Genomic DNA, 20,950 nt, shown 5'->3' on the forward strand with positions numbered 1-20,950 from the left:
GCTTATCACGTAATTCCCGGATCACGATGGTAGTAGCTCTCCGTCAGTTTCTTGGGGGAAATTGTGTGAGGAGATAATGGTAGACTCAAGGAGCTTTTGTTCATATTCGTGTTGAGAAAGTGTGTTAATTGCTGCTGCTGGGCGTTGAAATAATTCTCGACCTTTTCCAACACTTCTTACGGTTTTCTAATGATTTCTACGGGTTCTAATTGTGTAACTGTGTACCTAGAGAGCTTATTACCTGTTCAAGGAGTCCAACTCTGGAGAATAAAGATATTTGTTAGTTTTAGTTTAGTTCATTTATTATGCACCCCATATCCATCTTGTGGGCGGTAGTGGAAAGGGTTACAGAGGCACAATGAGCTCAGGGACTGAACCCCGCAATTCATTTAGCTAACAAGCTACGATCTTGACGAGCTAGTTACAAAATTCAATATACGTCTAAACATCAATGGGTTCGAGATCGACTAAAAGTACATTTGTCATGAACATTTTGTAAATACATCTTATCATCTATTATCTACTATATCTATTAGCTAGATTTTAGTAATATTATATGTATGCACTTGTTACAATTTATATAAACATTATATGAAGTATTAATAATTAAGTATTTTTTGTAGAGAATTAAATGGTTACTTAATTTTGTGATTTCATCACGAGATGGTACTGACTGGTACAGATCACTTCGTACAGAAGACTGTTTACATTCTCATTGAACCTGAAATTTACTTAAAAATTGCATGGGGTGTTCAATATATTTACAACTTATGAAATATTAAAATTTAAGGAATCCTCTTTTTAAAAATGAGAATCTGTGTAAGTGATGGCAAACTGTGACGTAACGGGGGAGGAAAGGTAACAGTAGTATACGAAATGACGAGCCCCCTTATGGATAAGGCCAGTCTTGTCTGATAGGTGCCAGTGCTTCCTGTTCTTACGAAAGTAATTACAATTTCACATCATTTTATGTTTGTGCGTGTTGAGTGAACGGTGAAGTGGAAATGGCAAGTTGGTAAATAGCGGAAGGAGAAGGAAAAGGTTTTCGAAAGACAACGGATTTCCTGTTTTTGGTTATCTAAAAAGGTTAACCTCATATATGTGACGAAATTGCCCTCAAAATCCTGTGCTTTTATCTTGCCTTGTTAATACTAATCTGCAAGTTAAGAGTTGCAAGAATTGATTTTAGCCATTCTCCTTGGTAGATAATGGCTATTAGTTTTAAAACTTACTCAACTTTACTCTGCTTAACCGTATCAAACCCGAGGTATGGTCAAATCGTACACAGGCGTTTCGACTTAAAACGTTAAGTAATTGTTAAAACAGTTAATTAGTTAGATTAGTATGTACTAGCCTAGGTTAGGCTGTACTAGTTTCGGTTAGGTAAAGCTGGGTTAGTTTAGGAAGGTTATAAAATTTGTTAGCAAACCATTTTGTGTATGTTACTTTATCTACATCATACAAAAGCATTTTGACAAAGCCTGTTTTCTAATTGTCAAAACTGAATATATAGCTTTAGTTAGCCTTTTTAGGTTAGGTTATGTTGGACAATCGTGTTAGTGGTTTTGCAAGAATTTACTTTTGACATCCAAATGTATATAAATAATAAATATGACGTGTATCTCTGGATTCTATGGCAATCTTGGCTGTTTTGTTCACTGCTGCGGGTCCGTCTAATTACCACAAGCTACACAAGCTTCACAAAGCTTCAGAAAGCTTCCTGGCAATACGTTAGTAATGAATAAACATGATATGTTAGGTTAGGCTGACTTAACCTAAACTAACCTAACCTAAACTTAACCAAACCTAACCAAACCTAACCAAACCTAACCAAACCTAACCTAACCTAACCGACGCTTGGATCGTCGACCTTATTTGGCGTCACCGGCTCTTTATTTTCGTCTAATTTCTTAATAAAAATATACTTTTTCAGATTAAAATTATGTTTTCTCGTGTTGTACGTTCAGCACCAACATTATAATGAGTAAATATATCATATTTATTCATTACTAACATAAGCTTTCTGAAGCTTTCTGAAGCTTGTGTAGCTTGTGGTAATTAGACGGACCGACTGCTGCTATTTATGCTAAGAAAATAGAGAAAAACAATACAAAAGGGAATTAGAACTGCAAAAATAAAATGTAAACGTTTGGCAAATCTACCATCTGATAAGATGGTAGAATTGTAATAAGTATGGTAAAATTGTAATAATTATGTTCATTGTGTTGAGGACAGGAGGTTGGGTGTATTCAAACACGTTAGGCTTTCCTTGAGCCCCCCCCCCCCAAGGTTGAATTACTGACCCTGCCCAGGATGCAACCCCACAACAAGCTGACTAACTCCTGGGTACCTACTTACTGCTAGGTGAACATAGGCATTAGGTGAAAAGAAATGTGCCAATCCATTTCTGTTACGCCCAGGATTGGAACCCAGAATTCTCGACTGTGCGTCAAGAACGAACCCGACTACTTCCAGGACCCTTGTGTGTTTGTGTCTGTCTGGCAATACAAGAGTTATTAAGACTACCTAAGCTCACTCTGGTGCCAATTCATATGTAGTCCAATCTGCACAAGTCTTCTGGTATGGTCCTGGTCATAGGTGGCCATGGCTGCTCTGTTGGTCCTAGGAGAGCACTTGCAGTATTTAGAGAGATGCTAATTGCACATTATACCTATCAGTGCATATAGCAATTTGCAAGAGTTATCACACTAGGAATGAAAAGGCAAAACTGTCATAACAATAACGTTACATTATACAGTACGTACTATATTGACCTTGGCATTGCTGAGAGAAGGCTACCAGTAGTGCTTGTAGGTAATTCGGAAACTCTGGTAACTGCTATTTTCTTATTAATATTACCATGGGTTTTGCATTTATATCACAAGTTCCAAGATCACATTTAAGAATGTTGTGTTCATTCCAGAACTTTCGTAAAAGCCTAATACTACTACATTTTAATCCACTGAGGATGCAATAATTTTCTTGTCTAGGAGTGAGCGGATATACCTTACTCCTAATGTAACCTATGTGTGTTTCATTATTTTACTTGTCAAAAATATCAACTTTTCAACAACACCGGTTTACTTTTGACTATGTAGACCGCTATAATACACGTATTGCAAACCCCCCTCTGATTCATATTTTCAAGGTTTTCTGGTGGCAAATTCTTTCTAAGACTACATTATTAATATTTTTGAATTATATAATTTCAGTTTAATTTAAGAAAATTGTCTGACTACATATGATTATACTATAATGAGATGGACATTTTTAAGGTTTTTAATATATCTACAGAGAAATTTAGTGGAGGACATTTAACTACTTAAATATGGACAAACTGCGTAAAGCTTTAAGTGGCCGGGAAACTATTGGTGAAGAAGAGGAAGAGAGAGGGAATATAATTACCCAGGTAGGCCACTTTTAAATTGTTTTCATGTTTTTTTTGTTGTAGCATGACCTTATGTTTTGCTGACGTTTGACAGGATGGTAATATTGTTCTGCACCTTTATGTAGCTCTGCTCTGTGGTTTACTGTGTTTTAAGAATATTGTATTGTATGGTACGAAACGATATTTGTTATGGTATGGTTCCCACTTCTTGATTATATGGTAATTCATATTCAGTGTTACTTTAACAAATATTAATACCTGTATACAATATGAAGTATTGTATAGTAGCGCCAACTCTTTACTTTACAAGGTTAACGTAGACTGTTTTTATACAAAGAAAAAAATAAACAAAAATAATCGGTGTTATATTTTATTGCTATTATTGCTATTCAGTTTTAGTAAAGGGTGTGTTAATTTCTCTTATCAGTATATATGAAGCCCACCCGAAGAGCTATGAGTGTTAATAGCTTTGCAAGAATGTAACACTAGAACACCAGTGTTATGAACACCAGTGTTATTACTCTCACAACCCAGTGTACCTTCTTACATATAATTAATTTAAAAAATACAGATACTGTACTGTACTGTACAGTGGTACCTCCATTTTCAAATTTAATCTATTCCCAGAGACTGCTCGAAACGCTTTGCGTAATAGTGGCTTTAGGCAGTGTATGTACTAGCTATGTATAAATCCATCAATCTTTGTATCTCACCTTGTATGTATGTACTTTACCTGAATAAACATTTGATTTTTGAATTTGAATTTTGAGTTCAAAAACTGAAAATTCAAAAACAAAACAAATTTTTCCATAAGAAATAATGTAAATTGAATTAATCCATTCCACGCCTCCAAAAATATTAACTTAAAAATACATTTTATACATACTACTACTTATATTTTGTACTACAGTATGTACAAGTATATCTTTATCGTGGACTCTTGTTGGCATATGAAAGACAGTGAGGAAAGGGGTCGGAGAAGAGGTGTTAATGTTTGAAAGGGGAGTCCCCTTCCATTATAACAACTCTTACGTTTTGCAGGCATACCACTAGGACCTGGTTGTGGCTCACTGCTTGCTTGTTTTACTAAGAATCAGTCTATAGACACTTGTTTTTCCCTACGTTTTAATACTTGTCTGTAGTGAGACATCACATGAATGATCTCACTATGAATGATCTCGTTTTTCCTCTTATCATCCTCACAACTATTTTCTTAGGTTGAACTTAACCACTGACTTTCTTGGAACGCATGGCATGACATATAATAACAAAATTTATGTTCAGAAACCATAAAAGCACAAAAACAAACGAATTCAAGTGCGTTCATCAGTAAGCGGGATACACTGGTAAATTGAAGCACGCCACGCACTTGGTTGGCCCATATGTGTATCAACAAACTCGAGTACTGAGTTAAATTTTTTGAAGAAATTTAGATCGAGAACAGAAAAATTTAAAAATCGAGGTTCCACTGTATATAGCACTTAAAATATACACTAAATTACTGCAAAATCTAACCTCTCAAATTTTACATTAATGTGCAATGTGCTCAACATGTACTATAGGTTAGTGTTTGTTTTTACTGAATACTGTAAAGTACATTTTCTCTACTGCTGGTCAATGCTCATCATACATCAGGTACAGTAACTAAAATTGTATCCAAGATATAAGGTTTGCATGTCCTTGCTGTAGTGTCAATTAAACCCTATTGGGTATATTTTATGGAACTTGTATTGTTTGTTTTTTGTGTAATTAAATTCATAGTGCTAGAAAATATATTCTCTTTTGTTTATTAGATTCTCGGTTAAATACTATTCAGATTGCCCAGATTTTCAGTGTCACAATACATTCCATCTTAAAATGAAGAATTGACTACTGTAAATTCAGGTACAGTAAATGTATAGGAATACAGATATTTTCTGGTTAGCTTCATTGTTCCTGTACATACTGTTAAACTAAATGGGCCTAGTTTTGGAAAATAATTATGTTTCTAATAAATCTATACATGTAAGTGTCAATAATGTAATGAGTCCACCAGGGTTGTGTAATGTCTCCAAGATTGTTCAGTGTAATTACCCAAGTGTAGTTACAGGATGAGTTATGCTCAAGGTGTCCCATCTTCACAGCACTGTCATTAAATGCTTTGGAACTACTGATGGTTTTGGCCTCTACCACCCCTCACTTAATTTGTTCCAACTATCTACCACTCTGTTTGCAAAAGTGAATTTTCTCATATTTTTCAGTAGCTTTGTTTAGTTACCTTAAATCTATGAGCTCTTGTTCTTGTAGTTCCAGGTCTCTTAAATTCTTCCCTATCAATTTGTGAGTTCCCAATACTATTTGTATATACTGCCTCATTTCCTTCTATTTTTGGTATATTTAATGCCTGTAACCTCTTCTTGTCCTCTTGTCGTTCAGTTCTGGGAGCAATTTAGTGGCATATAAATACAGTAAACCATCAAGGCACTTGTAGGGACCTTCAACAAGCTGCCGGCTTCGTGTCCTCGTCGAGGCCACTAGGGTTAGTGGCCTTCGGGTAAATTGGGTAAATATCATTGCTCCTTTTCCAGTTCATTGATGTGCTAGTTAAGATATGAGCACCATACAACCGCTGCATATTCCGTCTTCGATCTCACAAAGGTTGTGAACAATTTCTTTAGTATTTCACCATCCATGTATCTAAAAGCAATTCAGAAATTGGAAAGCGTAGCAAAGACTCCTTGCACAATGTTCTTTATGCAATCCTTGGGTAAGTGTTCTATCTAGAACCACCCCTAGATCTGTCAGAATTTTTTTGTCAAAAATTGTCGGAAAGACATTAATCATAAGCATTTTCACATAATTTGTAGGTTGTGTGTGTGTGTCCTATTTACTCCTATTTCACACCCATAACATGGGATTTATTCACATTAAATTCCATTTGCCAAATGGTGTTCCATTCACTTGTTTTCTCCAGGTCTTCTTGAAGGGCATGACAATTGCATAAGTTTCTTATCTTCCCTAGTTCTTAGCATCATCGGCAAAAATATTCATATAATTCTGTATTCTTTCTGGTAGGTCGTTTATGTAGGCAATGAACATTACCAATGCAAGAAATGACCCTGTGGTACTCCACTCACGACATTTCTCCAGGACAGTACATTGCCTTAGATTACTGCCCTCATTTTACTGTTAGAAAATTTTTCATCCTCGTTAGAAGCCTACCTATAACTCCTTCAATACGTTCCAGTTTCCAGGACAACCTCTTATGAGGAACTATGTCGAAAGCCTATTTTATTGCCAGATAAATGATAAATGTTGGCAACCCAACCATCTATTGTTTGGTTCTCTGAAAATTTCATTTTACGCTAACAATGAAAAAGGCAACAATAGTGGCTAATGAGAAAAGAAAGCATTTTGGCGAGGCACCAGTGCCCCATGCACTGGTGCATGCACCTTTTACTCCCTTAATAATTATACATATTAGCTCTTCAAAAAAGCATAAAATTAGGCAGGCAGAACAATTCCATAATTCACAATTCCATAAGATTAAATAAAAAATTGTTTCTTATATTGGTCTTAAAAATGTGGGTGTTTTATTTGAGTTTTAGTGGCATGGAAGTGCATCTCCCATTTATACCCATATGCGTATTGGAAATCTGGTTCAGAGTTACGAAGAGCCGATGGAGCTGATAGAGCCGAGGCTTCATAATACTGTGTAGTGTGGAAGATTAGTGAATAAGTGTTTAACATTTTTTTCATTGTCTTGTTTATTTCTTTTGTAATCTTCCCCCACTATGAAAATGGGGGAAACCAGGGTAAGCCTTGATAATGATTATTTTAATGAAAGTAAGAATGGTCATAAATTGAACTAGGTGAGAATTGGTTACTGACCAAATAAGGAGGTGCACTTAATTTATATACAGTATACTGTGACACAATTGGTAGTGCCCTTATCCTTCATTGCCTAACTGCTGAAGTAAAGGATATATGTATATGTAAAAAAATAAGGGATCTCTTATTTCATTGAATTACTGTACATTCAATTAAATTCAAGCACAGTTGGACATAAGACATACTGTCCAGTTCTTGGAAATATATTTATAAAGTATATTACATAAAACAAATAACCTTTTTTAATTTGAATTTTGCAATTGATTTGCGAGTTTATATTGTAACTTTAAAACAGAACACTTGAAGATTTAAATTAATTGAGGATTCGTAAACATAATTCTGCTTCACCAATTTAGATCAGTTCCTAACACATCATTTATATTCTCATTCCAAGACTTTCTTGATATATGCAAGAAAAGGCTGCTAAAGATAAATGTGAACAAAAGTAATCTTGGTGGAGATGGAAAAAAAGCTTCATTTTAACCATGAATTCATGAATTTATTTTTTATTATGCATTGTTTACAAGGGACATTTCCTAGGTTTTCATTTAAACTCCAGGTATTTACTACAGGTATGTGTAGTAGATGTATGCTTCATTATGAATATACTAAGTTTTTAGGCATGTGGATGAGGCGAAATATACTGATAAGAAAGTATGTAGTATATCAACAATTGAACAAAACAAGTGTTGACATGTTATACTATATATTTTTATATCCATATACAGTTTATGGTCATATACTATACATATAAGTAGGCTGTGTTCATTTATATTTTCATTGCCCAAAAATGGCTAAATACAGTACATTATAATATAGTATACTGTATACCTTTTTTGAAGGTATCATATACAGTTTATGTAAAACTTTTTCTGTCTAGTGTCGTGTCTCCCACTCTCGGTTCATAAATCCATGTCATTTTACAACATATTTTGTCTTTCAACTTTGTATTTCCTCACTCATCTCTTCTTTTTGCTTGTACACTACTTTTTTCTCTTTCTTTATGCACTTCGTTAAAAAACCCTACTTATGCATTCAGTTTTTAATTGTATCTTTGGTTCAAGTCCTCTCTTTCATATTCACGGGGCTTACTTGAAAACAGTGAAGTATTCACTCTATGTTGTATCCATAAATACTGAAAGGAAGAGTTGGTTATCCCATTTAGCCATCACAGTAATGAACTAGGATGATTTTACTCTTGTTATATACTGTATAGTTCAGATTTAATACATTTGTTAATAACAGTTTAGGGATTTTGGTTATCAAAAGGTTGCACTGTGTCTGCCTCCAGTTTGCAAATTATATTTAGTATTATTACTCTTACGAGAAAAACAAGATATTGTATGTATACTTTATATAAATATTCAGTAGACTTTTTGTGGTTCCTTTTAGCCTTAAAAATAGCACTTTGAGAAATCTAATTAAAAAATGCCGCCTCTGGTATTGAAACACTAAACCTTATATTTGTACCTCGTTTATTTTCTTTTTTGCTATGGATTATGCCTTGCAACTTTGCAATGGTGTGGCTTTCCTATCCTTTAGTGTCTTAATGTTGTGTTTGTCTATTGAACTATGTGATCATTAGCAGTGTTACCAGCAGCACATTAGTGTGTTGAAGACTGGCCATCACGTATCTACTAAACTCCACTTCTTTCTTCCCTAGACGGAGGACACGCCACTCTTGCGTGTAAGTGTTGCAGGTCCTTCTCTGAAAATTTATAGATTTTTTTTTTAGTAGTGGATTGTGTATCATTTGTTTATAGAAGTGATGTATAAACATAGGTTTATTATTATTTTTTTAATAGATGCATGCATTGTATTGTAAATGCCAAAATGCTGAATAATAAATGCCTCTTTCCTCCACTAAATAAATAAATGAAATGTTGGAAAATAATTTGATATTCATTGGTTAACTTTACACATTTGATCACATTATTGAATTTGAATGACCAATTCATATCTACCATTATACTTCATCCTATTTCATTTATTTTTGTCTTAACCAAACACTTGGTCATAAGAAATCTGAACATTTTGTTATTATTTCTTTTGTGGTTTTGGCATTTTCTGGTATATTGTTAATACAGTAGCTATAGTTTCACCTTGTCATTGAGAATAGGGTTGTGCCCAGAAACTTTTGATGATGTATCAGCTTCTTTACGTAATACAATTTTTTTTCTTTTTTCCTGAAGGGTCTATTCCATGTTCACTAGATACATTGCACATAAGCATTCTATTTAATAAATTTTAATTCTTCATTATTTTGTCTTAAGGATACAGTATGTAAATTATATTCCTAACTGAGCCCTATATATGTTTGAACTTCTGCACTAACCTTTTCTAAACCAAAAAAATTACAGCTGATAATAACCAGAAAGCACAAATATTTTTTGTAAGATTTCAGAGGTATGTGTCAAGATCATTCTAAATTTGTTGTTCTATTTAAACAAACAAAAAGTATTGCTTTTGCAGTGTTGCACTTGAAATGAGGTTACTGTACTGACAATTTTTTTTTGTATTTTTTCAAGATAGAGCTTGAGTAAATAAATTTATTATAGAAAACATTTATTTCACTAATGTAGCTTGAAATTGTACTATGCATGTGCTATGCCTTTCACTTTTTCTAGTTATACTGTATTTTCTTAATATTACTAGACAACAAATTTGCTCTCTCATGTGTTGTCTAGTTATCTGTTCAATAGCTAAATTTGTTTGTGGATGGGTATTGCTGGATCTAAATTACTGTACTAGGACACTGCGTGTAAACGTTCAGTGATATACTGTACTGTACGTTTAATTCTCGGTACACTTCATGCCTATTTTAATGTTTGATTTCTGAAATATGTAGACATTTTGAGAAAATGTGGCTCTTTTAAATTCTAAGTACAGTAAAGGAGGGACAATAAAACAATTATAACAGTGAAAAGATTAAACAATAAAAGTGAACAATAGTTTGGAATAAAATAGCAAAAAAAAAAAGAATTGACGGGGGATTATTTTGGATAGTAGCAAACAAGTGTAGGAAGGAGATGTGGGAAAAATCAATGTGAATATCAGAGAGAAAGAAAGACAGGAGAAAGTTTGCTAGAAATTAGAAGTTGACTGTGTGTGTGTGCTGAAATCTGATAAAATTGTTGAAAGAAGTGCAAAGAAGAATACTGTTGGGTTTGCTAATGTGAGAAGAGTTAAAGATAGAATTTCAGAAGATAAACCCATGGAAGAAATGAGTACATCTTTGGAGAAGCTGGGGGGAAAGTTGTAAGTTTGAATGATCAATTAGATAGCTATGAAAGTTTTGCCACTCTACTAAGGATGAGAGTGGAGAGGTATGTAACCTCCATCATGGCTGTAAGTATAAGAGGGCAGTGAGGTTCTCTTTTTGGGTGCTAGGTGACATGCCGACTTCTCTCGACAGCAAATTTAACTACAGTTTGTGACACCAGTCAGCATTTAAAAAGTGGTGCAAATTAATCATCATTTGATGATTAATAAATAACGTAGCTGTACTGAACACATCTTATGGTGTGTCCTGTAATTTAAGGGTTAACTTACTAAGAAGTCATTATCCATATTGTTTATATTTCTCTACAGTATTAACAGACTAATCCAGGTTACTGTAAGTGATTACTTTGCAAATGGAATGTAAGGAACAATGTCTAGATTATAGGTTACTAAAGGTGAAGGTCATGGGAGTGAGAAGGGCAGTATTCATGATTTCACGTTGAATAGAGCACACTATCGAGCCACTGGCAGTCTAGAAGTTTTATCTTATACTTTACAATTGTTTGCCTGATATGATTGTGCTTCTCCTGCTCAACTATAAAAGTTTCTTAGCTTAAAAAAAAGAGAATATAGCATTCACTTTACTGTATTTCTTCATCTATAGAAATCTAATCTTGAGGGCATATCATTTGCTTTACTCTCTCTCTTTGGGATTTGAGTATAATGCAAAATGTTATAATCCTTTCATCAACTGGCACCTTACTGGAGATTTACCATCATGTTTTATCTATACCAGTATGTTTATTCATACCAGATTAAGGAACTGTGTTACTTTTAAGTTTGTTTCATTGGCAGAAGTTTTCTATACACTTTGTAAATGCACTTCCTAATGAAGCATATTTGTAGTTGGGAACATTTCTTGGACAAACTGAATCTCTAAATTCCTCTGAATCACCATTTTCATTGTGTCCCAGTTGGCCACAAATTATGCTATCATTTTTTAAGTGTGGATTGTGATGCACTTTCCTCTGCATGATTGTAGTACAGTACTGATATTTTGAAATATGTTACTCTTTGTTTCATTGACAGGTGATTGACAGTAGCAGTCTGAGCTGGAGCACAAGAGTTAAAGGTTTTGCAATATGCTTTGGCCTTGGCTTTCTATTCTCCATCATGGGCTCAGCATTTCTCTTCTTGCCAAGAGGATTAATTTTGTTTGCAGTTTTCTACACACTTGGAAATATATTGGCAATTTCAAGGTAAATTTGATTTATGTGAATGTGTTGCATATTCTCATTTTACCTGTACTGAAAGAGTCCATAAATTCTCTTAAGACAAGCATGTAGTAACACTAAGTTAATAGGTAAATAGTTTTTAATAAATTTGAGTGTAAATACTTGTAGAATGAATGACTGCATGAATAAATAAATAAATAATGTGCTCAGTGCATGAAATGTTTTTACTAAATTTGTGGAAATTGTTTGGGGAGAGGAAACCATGTAACCACATTGATGTTCAACAAAGACTTGAGGAGTTGTATAAGAATTGGGCAGATATTGTGCGTGTTTGGATTAGGTCTGTGCCATAGGTAACATCAAATTCTCATTACAATAAAAGGATGCTATGAGTTTTGGGTTTGTACGGGTTCAACTTTTGCTAAATTCTTGAATGTATTAAAGATAAGATAATAAAGATGCATGGCTGGTATGAATAATTCACAGCAATGCATTTTTTTAAAGTCCAGCAATCTATGCAGAACATTCATATCCAGTGACATAAACTCCTTACAGTAGACTGTAAGGAGTTTATGCAGGCAATTTGTCCATTAGGAGAATCCAAATACTCTACCTTAAGAACATAAGCTTGTACTGATCCATTGCTGATTAAGTGATTCAGTGAATGGCTGCACAGAAGCTAAGATCATTAAGCCATGCGGGGAAGTGCCCACTAAAGATTGTTTGCCACATTTGGAAAGCGGGCTAACAGATAAATTTATTTTCCTATAGATATTTGAAATGTACTCTTTATTGGTAAATTTTTGAAAGCTAATGGTTCATGACACTACAGAAAGAGGGCACAAGAGCAACCAAGTTCACTGCTTATAAAGACACTTGTATTCCTCCTCCCCACCCTCCCCACCCCCCAAAAAAAAAAAATGTGAGCCATCACATTCAGTTGCTTCTTCAGCTAAGGTAAGGCTACCACAAAATGGTAACCTTTATGATTTTTTTTTTTTTTTGTTAAACATGTCTTGCTTCTTTGTTGATTAATAAAGATCCCCTTTTTCAGTACATGCTTCCTTATGGGTCCTGTAAATCAGTGCAAGAAGATGTTTGCCAAGACTCGAGTCATTGCCACAATTGTCATGTTTCTTTCCCTCATTATGACACTTGTGGCAGCCTTTGTGGTAAGTTACCTGAATGGTAGAATACAGTACCTTCATGGCAAGACATTTTCGTGCATTTTCCTAAATGTGCACCGGTAGATAAGAACTTGCTTTATTGTCAGTAAGTTTTTGAATTTATATTGAATTTTTTGTATGGTATGCTAATTCTAGTTGATGTAAATAGTTTTAATAATACAATTATTTTTACACACACTTGTACTGTATTTAGTTTTTTACTTTGACCCAAGACGTGGTTCTGAGGCTCGGTGACATCAGATCAGCGAGCCTTAGATCCACGTCTTGTATAAAATTCATGGTAATTTTTGTTCATGTTTCAGTTGCACAAGAAAGCACTAGCACTGTTGATGGTGGTCATCCAGTTCTTAGCAATGACGTGGTATTCCCTCTCTTACATTCCATATGCTCGTGATGCTGCCAAGAAGTGCTTTGCATCATGCATTGATGTCTAAAGCGCCTTATGAAAAGGTTTGATTTATCTCATCCTATAGTAATGTTTTAAATATGATTTTTGAAAACGTAGGAATGAATGATCATGCTCTTGGACTGTGAATGTCAATATTTTATTATGTTAGTGTGTGATGAAAATTACGTTAGTCAACACTTTTGTACCAGTATAATCTCCATCAAAAGTCAAGTGAATTAATGCAATTTATTCCTGCAGTGTATAGTTACTCTTTGCTATTAACAAGAGTTCTATCCCAGAAAACTTCCACACCAAATTTGTGGAAAATTTAACCTGGGTTACATGGGAAAAAGAAAAAGATGCATTCTAGAGAGAACTCCCAGGTGCAATTTTTTTTACTTCAATAAAACACTATCTGAACATTATTAGTAGGTACTCGCACCACTTCTCATCCATAAATGTAAAGTAAAAAATAAATTGTACACTTACCAATGATGTAAATGAGAGTAAACACTTCCTTTTGTGAAGGCAGTTTTGGAAGCATTTAGGCAATGCAGAACATTTGGAAGATGCCATTATGAAAAAAGTTAATCCAGTAAGTGCAAAAAGCACAGGAGAGACTATTAGCTTGAGGTGAGCAGTCTCAGCACTCACGTTTAGCTGATTTTTTGTTCTAAATGCCTTCCTTGTGTATAGATAATTTTTTGCTCTTCTGTGAGATTTGATTGTATATTTTTTGTATGTTATACCCTTTTATCCTGTCTCCCCACTCGTAATTTTGAAAGTGTAAGATCTGGACAATTATTTGTCCAAAACTTCGAGTGTGGGGAAGAGACTATGCTTAGAATGAAGGTATTTTGGGACCAAAAAAATTAATATTGTAGTTATCCCATGGACCCAGGCTTTTCAGTAGAGTTTTGACTTTTGTGTTTTGAATAAGCCAAAAGTATTAGCTGCATTTAAATTAGTTATTTGGAACATTGACATTATTAAAGTTAATATAATTCATGATATATGTGATTTTGTTTTCATATAGAACTTTGACTAACTAAAATTGTCAAGTTGACCATTCATATACTTTAATTTAGCTGTACATGAATATTATTTTGATTTCTGTTTGCTGAGGTATAACAATTTTGAGAAAATGGTAAACATAAATAATATTTTCATTTGCAAGATTGCACTTTTGATGCCGAGCTATTGCTATGTATGCGTATATAGATATGAATATAGATGTATGGATATATATACATGTCTACATATCTATACAGTATATACAATAGTGTGTACTGTATAGATATACAGTATATACAATAGTGTATACTGTATAGATATACAGAATATACAATAGTGTATAAAATTGTGTGTACAGTATATTATACAATGTGAGAATATGAATAAGACTCATCTTAAATCGGAAATCTTTAAGAAAGTTGTTATAGTGATTTAGTTTTCTGTAATAAAGTTTAATACTATAGTTATAATAACAATCCACTAGACCAGCTGGGGAACTGAACTAGACTGGAACACTAGACTAGGCCAGTTAGTGTTGTAAACACTTCCTTGAGGATAGCATCTAAGGAATCAAATATCTGTATACATATTTCAATCAAATGCCTTCAGACACTTTATGGATTTTTTTTTCCTTGTAAGAGGATATCTTTGGAGGCTATAAAAGTGCTTGAATAGAGTTGTTCTGCAGTTGAACATTAATTACAAGTTTTTGTTTTTGGAGCTAAAGCTAGCTATGCAAATTATAAATTGATGGCAGGTATTTATAGATATTTACAGACATCTGGAGGAGACTGTTCCACAGGGGTAATAAACCCCTCTATATGAACTTGTGTAAATGCTAGGTTGGAAGATTTTTTTTCTTTAAAGAAAAAATAAAATTTAGCATAATATTTTTTTGTAAACGGTATATTCCTGGAATTGGTTGTTAATGCATTTTAGTTAATCATGAATGTAATTAAGTGATTGAACTCTATATAGAGATGACAAATTTCAGGATGCAGTTCTTCCTTGTCACTGGATATGAATTTTGGTTGCAAAAATTTGATATGGGTACGTATAGCTTAAGCTAGAATATGCATCTATGAGGTGCTAAATATTCCAAAATGGGTAGACAGAAAAAAATAGGGTAGTTATCATCACAAAATTATGAGTTAACTCAATGAAATCGAGATGGAATATTTGAAACCCAAATCATGGAGAGTATAAGTAATAATTGCTGGGAAAAAAGGCAGGTCCAAAAAAACTAAAAAATTTCTTCAGCAGAGTTGTAGATGGATGAAATAGACTAAATACAAAGAAGTGTATGCCAATAACATTAGACATTTCAAAACTAGTGTATATCAAAGTTTATAGGGAGCATGGGACATAACGGCACAGTTCTCATTCTGTAACACTTAGCATGTGCACACACACAGCTGTTGGTAATCAATATCCTTAGTAATCAGATTTTTTAAATAAAATATTCCTAAACAGACTAGATTCTTATGAGTAATAATTTACATTTACTTTACATTATATTAGTATAGTATTGATTTATTGCATATCCATCTAAAAAATTTTGCTTTCCTGCTGTTCCTTTGAGATGTACGTCCCTCACTAAAGTCCTCAGGGACTCGTGACTACTATGACAATTTCTCTATCTTCCTACTGTCTTATATATAGGAACTCTTTAATATTCTGTGACAGCTTTCCAGGGCTACTTTTTATTTATTAGTTGTTGCATATATATGTTTATTAATGTAATTTATTTTGTATAATTATTTACAGCTTAGAAACCCCATCTTAAAATTACTTGCATTATTCAGGATATCATTTTGTGAAGAATATAGGTGTAACTGAGCACTATAAAAAGTTAATATAATTTAAATAGCTTTGTAGGTTATTTGATATTTCTATGATTTAAACTGCTGAGATTGTATTTGTAATAACAAATTTTTTGTGCTATAACATGTTAGACAATGAATTATAGGTCTTCCGTGAAGTGTTTGTGCCTTAAAATTGTAAAATGTACGGGTTAAATTGTGGTATGCATTTAAAATGGGCATTCCTAATGACTACTGTTTGGTGCAAATGATTTCAGGATATGTTTTAAGTCAATTAGTAATATCCTCCAGCCAAAAATAATAATAGTATCAAGAGATTTAAGTGTATCAAATTGACATTGTGTTTAGATAGGATGTGATTATCATTTATTATAAATGATATTCAGTATAGTATTGTGAATTTAGCATAGACGACTGCAAGAATCTAAGATGATGGAGACCGTATATATTAAACTATTTTGGAAAAGAATTTTTCTGTTAGCCGCTTGTGAATGGAAACGGAACAACGTCAAGTAATTCGGTATGTGTACAAAACTATTCCTAAGCTAATTAATTGAATCTTGAAACTCCAGGTGTGAATTCTAGTTTCTTATTTTTAATACTGTATTCTATAGTTTTTAATTTTTCAGAGAAATTCTTATAATTTGGCATCCATTGGCATAAAATTAAGGCTCCACTGTTAGTTCCTGGTCCCAAAATTATTTTGTGATGAAAATATTAGCTCCAGTCAGCAATATTCTGGCTTAATTATGGCATCAGCTTATTGTATTTTTGTCATTTAAATATAAATTATAATAGTACAAAAATAGGTAAACCTTAATCCACAGATAGGAATACTGGTAGTATTGCAGATGATGAGGTCCAATAATGTGGCTGAAGATTTGATGTCTAAACCACACACAAGAAAAAGAAATTATAACATTTTAGTCCATCCTGGACCATTAACATTTGTGCAATGGAAAGAGTGGAAGATAGACAATATAAGGGAAGCGAGATGAAAGATGGGAGGAATGACAAGAATAAGAGAAAAGGTAATAATAGAGGGAATTGGGTAAAATATGGGAAAGGTTAGAAGAGGGAAAAGTGGATATAAATAGGAAAAAAGGGATATAAATAAGACATTTAGAAAATAGAAAACTTCAAGCTAAGGAGAAGAATAAATATGGTAACGAATGAGAGAGAGGAAAGAGCCTAGAGAGGACAAAGGTATGGCAGATCGTGTTTGTTAAGAAGGTTAGAGCATTAAAGTGTGTATTGTGAAAGGGACGAGTCGACTATAACAAAGCCAGAACTAAGGTTCATGTTGAGCATGTGTTGTATTGGTGCTGATTCGACAAGACGGCGTCTGTGAAGCGTAGAGGCAGCACAAGTAGAAGTTTTTGTCTAAGAGTCTGTCATCCTGGATGACAGACTTACAGAACACAAAAGAAGTATTAATTCTGCAAACACAAACAATGTACTCTTCTGCCATGTTAGGGACTAATCATCCTGTAGATTAGTCTACTAAAATAATCTTTCCTGCCTCTACTCTCCACAGACACCGTCTTGTTCAATCGGCTTCGATACACCAAATGCCCAACATGAACTTTAGTCTTGGTTTTGTTGCAGTTGACTCTTACCCTTCGCAGTACATACTTAAATGCTCTAACCCTTCTTAAACGTGATCTATATATACTGTATTTTTCTTTGCTTTAGCTTGAAGTTTTCCTTTTTCTATTTCTTAATTATTTATCCCCCTGTTTTCTTCCCTTACTTTTAACCTTGACTTTACTTACCTCTATTCTTACCTTTCATCTTATTACCTTCTTTTTTTATCCCACCGCTTATCTCGCTTCCCTTACATTGTCTATCTCTTCCACTCTTTTTATTACACAACTTATTAATGGTCCAAGATGAACCAAAATATTATGTTTTCATGTGTGTTTTGGACATCACTGTTGGTATTTTGGAAAGCAAAATCTTGTTGCTGCATAGGATAAGTGCAGATAAACCAAAATTGTTTATACACTGTAAATTATATTTTATTATTATATTTATTGAATGTTATTAACTTTTAATTGACCCCTTCTTTATTTTGAAAATATTTAATTTTATCGATAAATTTATTCCATATGTTAGAAATGTATTTTGTGTAAGTACAATGAAAATTCCACGATGATCAATATACTCCAACTTGTGGCTCACTTTCTGTACATGCCTGATTCTTTTACCTAGGCCCTTTCTATTCCCCTACCAATTTGACACTGATAATCATTGTGAGAGTGCTTGCATTATTTCTAATGCTTCTCCAGTGGCTAATTAGCTGGTCTAGCTGCAAAACTAATGATTACTATTGTTCTACCCTCTTTGAGTTTTACTTTTTTTTTTTCTTACCAGTGGGTACTGCCTTGTTGAGATGATGGAGAGTGATAGTAACCTGAGTTGCATGATCAGTTTACTTGTACTAATTGTCTGCCAACTATCATCACTTTTGCAGATGATGAGTCACAATAACGTGGCTGAAGATGATATGACCAAACTACATATCAGAAGATGAAGAAACGAAGACATTTTGGTCCTTCCTGAACCGTTATCAAGTCAATTGTAATGATACCAATGCACGAGCATTAAGTAAGACAAGAGTAAGGTAAGGAGGAGGTAATTCCTAGAAGGTAAGAAGGTGAAAGGCAAGAAGAAGAAGAAAGGTACACATGGGATGGGTGTAATAATGTAGTGGCAGAAGAATGGGAACGTAACAATAAGAGGAGAAAGAGAGAGAGAGAAAATGCAGGGATAGGCTTATGTCAGGTCCTGTTTGTTAGAAAGGCTAGAGCATTTGAGTATGTACTGTGAAAGGGAAGAGTCAACAGCAACAAAGCCAGGACTAAGGTTCATGTTGGGTATGTTGTGTATCAGAACCGATTTGACAAGACAGTGTCTGTGAAGAGCAGAGGAAGGAAAGATTATTTTTAGAATCTTTTTCTTCCTCTGCTCTTCAGACACTGTCTTGTCGAATCGGTTCTGATACACAACATACCCAACATGAACCTTAGTCCTGGCTTTGTTGCTGTTGACTCTTCCCTTTCACAGTACATACTCAAATGCTCTAGCCTTTCTAACAAACAGGACCTGACATAAGCCTATCCCTGCATTTTTCTCCCCCCCCCTCTCTCTCTCTCTCTCTCATTGTTTCCCATTCTTCTGTTACTACATTATTACACCCATCCCATCTGTACCTTTCTTCTTGTTCTTGCCTGTCTCCTTCTTACCTTCTAGGAATTACCTCCTCTTATCTGTTCCTTGCCTTACTTAATGCCTGTGCCTTCCTCGCTACCATCACAATTGACTTGATAATGTCCAGGATGGACAGAAACATCGTCGTTTCTTCATCTTCTGGTGTGTGGTTTGGTCATCATTGTCACTTTTCATGCCCTTAACATTTGTACAATTTACAGAATATGGAACCCTAATTCAAAGCAATGACCAGTTGCTGGCCATGGCATTTCTTTACATATCATCTTGTGATGTGCATTATTGATATTTCATGTATTATTCAGTGATATATAGGCTGGTTATGAATTTGGTAGTGTTGTAGGTTTACCTAGTTATGTTACTTCTTGTCTCGTGCATTTTGGGTTAGCACATTCTCATTGGGCACAATATCCAAGAGTTGCATTGGTTTGACATTGAATAAACACTGATTTAGCATTGCTCTTGGATATTGTACCCACTGAGAATATGCTAACCCAAAACGCACCAGACAAGAAGTGACATGACTAGGTAAACCTACAACACTACCAAATTCATAACCAGCTTATATATCACTAAAATATATAAAATATCAATAATGCAAGTCACAAGATGACATGTAAAGAAATGCCATAGCCAGCAATTGGTCACTGCTTTAAATTAGGGGTTCCACATTCTATAATTTGTCAAAATTAAGGGCATGAGAAGTGACAATAATTGGCAGGCAAATAGTACACATAAACTGATCATGCAACCCAGGTTACTATCACTCACCATTGTTGTCTCAACAAGGCAGTACCCATGGGAGAGTTAGAAGAGTAAAGTCATGGAGGGATGAACAACAGTAATCATTGGTTCTGCAGCTCATTCATTCATGGCACCTAACTTTAAGTACACTGTATATATTTTAGTCTGTGGGGATGCATCACAATGGTGATATACTGACCCATTTAATTTATACAGTGCATTTTACTGAAGGAAATAATAATCTATACTCTGTAATGGATATTATGCATAATCTGGAGGGTGACATCACCAATAGTTATTTTATACAGTATTTATTCTTGCATTACAAATAGATAGCATGCATTGTTTTTCGGGAATAAAAACTGTACAGTGCTCGTGAAGAGTATGTGCCGCCTCGAGCAGGATGGCACAGAGGAAAAAAAAATAGTCTTCTGGGTGAAATATTTTAAGTATGCACCAGGTACATAATGTTACATTGTTCACTAGTTCCCTGGAGTCACACAGCTGTGAGAGCTTCCCCCGGGCATTCATAGTGAGCAGTTGGTGTTGTGCATCTTGCTCTGGCACCTTCTCATCTTTTATCGTAGTTAGCAGTGGTGTTGTGGTATTACAGTATATATATGTTTTTGGCACCTACCAAGAAACTAAACAAAGAAACCATTGCACAGATCATTGCTTTAAAGGAAACAGGTCACCAAGGAAAATAAGTGAATGGCTGGGTGTAGCAAAGTCGACATGAGTAAGTATTGTGCATGTTTTCTGGAGAGAGAGTGGTGATACACCATTGTAGAAACATCAGTCTATTTGTCACGGAGATGTCAAGGTCTGTGAACATTCTAATATGTTCA

General features: G+C 34.3%; 1 protein-coding gene across 9 annotated transcripts; it reads left to right on the forward strand.

Annotated features, from left to right (window-relative positions):
* The first annotated feature begins 640 nt into the window (after positions 1-640).
* On the forward strand, positions 641-18,173 carry LOC123762315 (vesicle transport protein SFT2A). Of its 9 annotated transcripts, none has more exons than XM_045748762.2 (6): positions 641-819; positions 3,295-3,409; positions 8,922-8,945; positions 11,570-11,739; positions 12,770-12,887; positions 13,205-18,173. In XM_045748762.2, the coding sequence occupies exons 2-6, from the start codon at positions 3,329-3,331 to the stop codon at positions 13,334-13,336; spliced, it is 525 nt and encodes a 174-aa protein (XP_045604718.1). In that variant the 5' UTR covers positions 641-819; positions 3,295-3,328; the 3' UTR covers positions 13,337-18,173. The 9 variants fall into 9 exon arrangements, with proteins under 9 accessions (XP_045604718.1, XP_045604723.1, XP_045604715.1 ...); XM_045748759.2 differs by lacking the exon at positions 641-819 and adding an exon at positions 820-945; XM_045748763.2 differs by lacking the exon at positions 641-819 and adding an exon at positions 1,068-1,086.
* The last annotated feature ends 2,777 nt before the right edge of the window (positions 18,174-20,950 follow it).

Source organism: Procambarus clarkii, chromosome 2 (genome assembly GCF_040958095.1).
Source record: "Procambarus clarkii isolate CNS0578487 chromosome 2, FALCON_Pclarkii_2.0, whole genome shotgun sequence".
Classification (NCBI taxonomy): domain Eukaryota; kingdom Metazoa; phylum Arthropoda; class Malacostraca; order Decapoda; family Cambaridae; genus Procambarus; species Procambarus clarkii.